We start from the raw sequence: 6,094 nt of genomic DNA, 5'->3' as shown, positions 1-6,094 counted from the left end.
AACACATTAAGCTCCTTAATTAAAATTGCTATTATAGTGTTAAACCATATGAAGACAAGTATACATTTGACGCATACAATTCTTGTTTTTGACTGCAATCATACCGGAAGTAAGTTAGTTTGCCATAGAAAATAAGGAAACGCGCAGGAGTAGCTTTAAAAATCATTAATACTTATTACGCGTCTTGATAGACAAAAAATACTACAAATATTATGCCGTATGGCATCAATTAAATTTTTAACGCAGATAATCTTTCTTTTAAAAACATTTTGGTGCCGATCAACCCGGAATATAGTTGGTGTCTATTACAAAATAAGAGATTGACTAAAGTTGCTTACCAGGCAAAGACAAATTATGCACTAAGGGATGAGAGGTTTGATTTAATTTGAAATGTGTGTTGGGATAATTTCTAGGAACAAATACTAATTGAAATATTTTCTGTGAACGTGTTTTCATTTTCAAAGCAGAATTCTAACGCATAATGAACTTCCGCTACCCGTGACGTCCGGATAAACTAGCGCAAGCTAGCACTGCTCGTCTAAAGATTCGAACAACTTGCTTCCACTAAACAAAGGTAAACGTAATAAGATATTTTAATGTTGTTTCATTGGTACGAGGAGTATTTCATGTTGATCTACGAAACAGTCGTCCGTGTGTTTCGTTTGGAGCTTCAAAGGCATCCGCATAAGTCAACAAGCAAGGCCTCCGCGTAAGCCAACAAGCGGCATTGGTTAGCTCTTCGTTTTTTCAAAACAAGTACGGATCGTCGATATTTCTACAGTAATACGATGTGATTTTTTTTCTTTCAACCAAATTGTGCAATTGGGTTCGTTTTGGAAACCTCAAAGCCCCCTCTACTGCTACTACTCGTGAAGCACACGTTGATTTACCCACCACCCCCAAACACCAATCATTCCTGGCTTTTTAACATCGCAATATACAATAATAACTTGTTTTCTATTTCAGTAAAGCAAGGTTATTATTTGTCCTTTGTTTAGTCTTGTTTACTCTCCTGTTGGTTTAATCGCATGGAGAACTGCATTTGTGGTGAATTATTTCCCTGATGAGATTTGTCTTGCCAAACACATCACCGAAAAAGGAATTGAAGTCAAACAATAAATCATGTTAGAATTTCCCACGTTTTGTCTTTAATGTTTTTTGCAAGTTACGGGTAGGACGTTTCCATGCAACTCTACCCACAGAGACGACGAGACGGTTCCTGCAGATGAAGTGTTCCTGTCCAGTGAGAAGCGGTCCAGTTTTCTACAGTAATTTCATTCTGTGTTTGTAACCTTTACCAGCTTTGTGTTGACATCCAAGCATTGGACTGCTTCTCCTGCCCGAGGCCCTGTCAAAAGTCCACCCCCCCGTTTGAGGGTCTAGCTGGAGATGTGTTCCTGATTTTGCAAACAGGCAGCCATGTCTCATCGCAGGGGATCTTTTGTCGGAATCAGACCCAGCCTGAGGTCGCCCACAGATCGATTGCAGGCTTCTGAAAGCCATGTGATCCCTACGCTGGTACCTGGTTATCGACGCCAACAAAGAGCCAAGACCATTGAAAACATCCCGGCTTTGGAACATGATTTCTACAGAGAAGAGTTCCACTCTCCCTCCTACCAAAGAGTCAGTGAACACTTTGATGGTGGTGGGGACTCGCTCAACTGTTCATCAAATTTTGGACGGACTGCTGTTGATGGCCATCCCTCTGATTATTATCAGCCAGCCACATCACATTCCTCGTTTCCGGCCTCCAGTAAAGAGGGATGCAATATCCGCTCCATTCCTAGCTGGGGTTTTGACAGACCACAAGAGGCCCAAGTTTCTGACTCACCTAAATATACTTCTGAGACAGCTGCAAACATCCTTGTGCATTTTGGACTTGAAAAGGGTGATTTGGAGCATCTTAGTTCTTACCCTGAAGATCAAATCACCCCTGACAACTTGCCGTTCATTTTGCGCCAAATCCGTATTCAGAAGAATAAGAAGGCTTCAGATGCCCATCGGTCAAATCAGGTCCTCGAACATGGCACCACACGAGGGGGCTCTCCTAGTGTGGACTGTTGGAGAGGTCCTGGAAAGTCAACTCAAATCATCGACTATGGACATATGAGCAAATACACTGGCCGAGTGGAGGAGGATATTGAAAGCAGAGCCAAAAGAGCTGAGGGAGACAATTTGTTAAAAACGCAACGTTTAGATGAAGGCTTTCAGCGCAAAGAACTGCAAAGAGTGGAAGAAAAACCTGGCTTGCCGCCTCCTTCCTGGAATCAAAAGGAAAGCTCTGTCTTCAGCTTCATCCGGAACCCTTCAAAAAGTCGTGAATTTGTCATTCCAGGACTAAAGAGTGTTGAGACTGACATTTCGTCCTGTTCTTGGCCAGCTAAGAAAGTTGATATCCGAGACGTTGAACCTCCAGTCCCAATACCTGCTATAAAGCGTGTACCTAAGGCGCCTAAGCCCATCATAAAACCACAACTGTCACCCGTAAATCGACAACTTTCACTCGCAAAACCGCAACAGTCCCCTGCAAAACCCATTGCTCTTACTCCTGTCCACCCTCAGTCAGCCTCTAGCCTCTTGGTCATCGGACAGAACAAACCCAGCATCAGCAGCAATCAGCTAAATAGTCTTGCTGTAGCGGCTGAAAAAAACCCAAAAAACTCTGCTCAGCAGTCAAGTATCAAGAACAGGCCACCACAAAAGCAGAAGTCTTCACTGAAGTCAACGGAAGTCATGAAGATGGTGCCACAGGAGGCCCCCAAGTCCAAAGTTCCACAGACCGGCACCAAGAAACCTTTGCCAGTGACCAGTTCAGCAATGGTGGTGGGGCAAAGAAGTCTCACAGAGGGGAATCAGTTGCAACATGCCCCTCTTCACCCAATCCCCAGCATCTCACCCGCTGCTAGCGTAAATTCCACTGTCCCACCATCGCTTCTGGACAAGCAGCTTTTATCCAAGGGTTGGCCGTCATCAGCCCTGTTGCGGGACTATGCGACGACAAGACCCGATGTCTTTCCACACACATGTTCGCTATGTCACCAAGAGTTCTTGACGATGAAGGTGAGTGGTTCACACCTCTTTCATCTTTCTACATTTGCCCTGTTTTCTCTTTGCCACCCTTGTGTACGGAATACCATTACAATTTGTGATCTTTGTGACAAGGGGTCAGTGTTTTTATGTCAATTATCATCTGACAGCTATCATCAACAGAAGAAACCAGCAGCCATTTAAAAAATATTTTTTTCTACTTTTATTTTAATATTGCAACCATTGTTTAAAATGTATTTATGGACAAAAAATGTTTTTTTTTTAAATTCTCGATATATTATCTCCCTCTCTTTTTTTCTCTTTCTCTTTTTCTTTCTGTCGACCTTTGAGCTCTCTCTCGCTCTTTCTCGCTCTCTCCCTCTGTGTGTTTTAGTATATATCTATCACACATATATATATATATATATATATATATATATATATATATATATATATATATATATACATACAGTGTTGTGTAAGTTACTTTAAAAATGTAATCCGTTTCAAGTTACCTTGTTTGAAATGCAATTGTAGTGTAATTTTTCAAATTACTTTTAAAAAGTATTGTAACTAGTTACTTTTGGATTACCTTATGGTTCAAATGAATATTGACCAATGTTCATCTGGCTGCGAGATCTCAAAGCACAAGCGTCTCAAAACGCCCATGTCAGGTGACTATGCCACGTGAAACATGTTCCAACAGCTGTCAAAAGGTGAATAGGGTTGTCACCACTCTACTTTGGTAATAAATAACAAATGACAGACTTTTACGTCATATTTTATTCGTCTTGTTTTTTTTTTTACAACTGTGGACACTGCAACGGAGTGTCAAGAGTAAAGTCTTTAAACTTTTGCATTTAGTAATCAAATTTAAAAACATTGAAGAAATGCAATAGAGAAAAAAAAAAGACCTGACACATAACCCTGACATGATCCTTGTCTGCTTCAAGGGGGGTTGAGTTCCTGCTGTGGTAGAACTGCCTGCTAGGGCATCTTCCCCAGCATCAGATGAACTAAATGTGCTCTTCTGAAGAACGCCTGGATGCTTCCACTGAAAAGAGAGAGAGAAACAGATAGGATGAATTTACTATCAAGAATTATTATGCTAAGCTTCAGATCCACTTTATTACAAAATAGTGTGTGAAGTAGCACTGATGTAAAAATGTAATAGAAGAGCTCTTTTCCGAAATGCTTTCAATTCATTTTGATTGTTTTGAAGAAAAAAAATTACAATTATATACCTAGACCAACATTTTTTTCAGGTATTTCATTTATATTTTAAAAATTCATTTTTGGTTTGGTTTGAACACGTATCAGAAATAATTGACAAATCTTGATTACTTGATTACTTTCAATTACTTTTGGATGACTCTAATACCAAATATGCTAATAAAAGACAAAATAAACTAAATATGAATAAAATTATGACTCACAACACGTGGTAAGCCTTCTCTCCTGGCTTTGATCTCCGGCAAAACTAACATAAAATGCGACAGAAACAAAATGAAAATAAATCCAAACCGCTTGCCAACATCATTTTTGCCATTGCATGTATTCCGTTACTCCCCAAGCCTGCACAAAATTTAGTAATTTTATTCATATTTAGTTTCTTTTGTCATTTATTAGCATATTTGGTATTGGAGTAATCCGAAAGTAATCAAGTTAAAGTAACCCTACCCAACCCTGACTACTTCTACCAACTCAATTCCATAATGGAGATAAACAAATTGAAATTACTTGTAAAATCACTCAACAAGGATATTAAACAGCCTGGCAATACTTATTGTTTTACCCAGTGAATGCACAATCTGCTGACATGTCATGAATTTTATCTTTAACTGAAGGTGACAGGATGTGAACTTTTGGCAGGTACGATTTGCACTGCACAATGTTCTTTCCCTTTTCTTCCACGCTGTATATGCATTTTCCCCATGCTTGTTCTTCTGCTAGGCCGTCAAGCACTGCCAGCACAGCAATTGTTGCTACTGTCGTCATAACGTAAAAGCGCAGATGGGAAATAATAATAATAATAATAAAATAATGACGACAAATAGCCAAAAACATACAAGCCACAGCAATATAATCTAATAAATGAATAAAAACAGTAAGTAAATTAATAAAATGGGCCAAAGACGGCGCAACCTCACACAAATTTCAATCCTGTTTAGTAACCCTCATGCTCACGGAATGCAATTGTAATCTGAATACTTTATTTTTGGTTGCAACGTAACGGATTACAGGTACCGTATTTTCCGCACTATAAGGCGCACCTAAAAGTCTTAATTTTTTTCAAAAGCTGACCATGCGCCTTATAATACAGTGCGCCTTATATATGGATCAATATTAAGTCGCAAAGTCTTGCAACTAACGCAAAGCAGCCCCCGACTACATTTTCCCCTGAATGCGAAGTAATAGTAGTAGTAGTCTGCGGTGTATGCTGGGATTTATATACTGGCGTTTCATTGGCTAACCAATGTGTCAATCATCATTTGAACCGATCGCGTTTGGCTAAAGTTATTTGGAGGTAAAGGGGGCGGCTCCTTTTTATCATTTACATGCTCGCATAGGTTAAAGGGGCACAACAAAGCCTGCAATTGGCCAAAAAAGATGCGTCAATCATCAGTTGAATCGATCACTATTGGCTAAAGTTACTCTGAGGTAAAGAGGCCGGATCCTTTTTATCATTTACAGGCTCACATAGGCTAAAGGGGCAAACCAAAGCCTGCAATTGGCCGAAAGAGATGAATGTTAATAGCATGTTGGGTTGACGGCATAGAGAAAACAGTAATTTACTATTCTGTACTGTATTTGTAAATATTTGACTCTCCTGGATTTACTACACTCGCGGATATAAGAGGACCATGGTTGCACATTATTATTGAACACAATGACTTTGGGGAGCTACTCCGGCTAAAAAGTGGTTGGCGGCGCCCTCTGTTGGCTGCGGCTGCATCGGCTCGCTACAACGGTCAGGTGTAATCGACATTTCGTTCTGTGTACATTGTTACACAGAATGACAATACAAGGAAATTACTATTACTACTACTACTATATATTTTCCCAG

The 6,094-nt window shown here is 39.9% G+C and overlaps 1 protein-coding gene across 2 annotated transcripts in view; it reads left to right on the top strand.

Annotated features, from left to right (window-relative positions):
* Positions 1-296: 296 nt before the first annotated feature.
* Positions 297-6,094, top strand: part of znf638 (zinc finger protein 638) — a 29,466-nt gene continuing 23,668 nt past the window's right edge. For both annotated transcript variants that reach the window (XM_088346840.1, XM_088346839.1), the window contains exons 1-3: positions 297-373; positions 468-574; positions 1,302-3,060. In XM_088346840.1, coding sequence (XP_088202966.1) covers positions 1,420-3,060 — 1,641 coding nt within the window. In that variant the 5' untranslated portion in view covers positions 297-373; positions 468-574; positions 1,302-1,419. The remainder of the gene's footprint in view (positions 374-467; positions 575-1,301; positions 3,061-6,094) is intronic.

This window comes from Urocampus carinirostris, chromosome 11 (genome assembly GCF_059441175.1).
Source record: "Urocampus carinirostris isolate Australia breed hairy pipefish chromosome 11, RoL_Ucar_1.0, whole genome shotgun sequence".
In the NCBI taxonomy this organism is placed as follows: domain Eukaryota; kingdom Metazoa; phylum Chordata; class Actinopteri; order Syngnathiformes; family Syngnathidae; genus Urocampus; species Urocampus carinirostris.
Note: the sequence above shows the minus strand (reverse complement) of the source record. Positions and strands in the feature narration are given on the sequence as shown.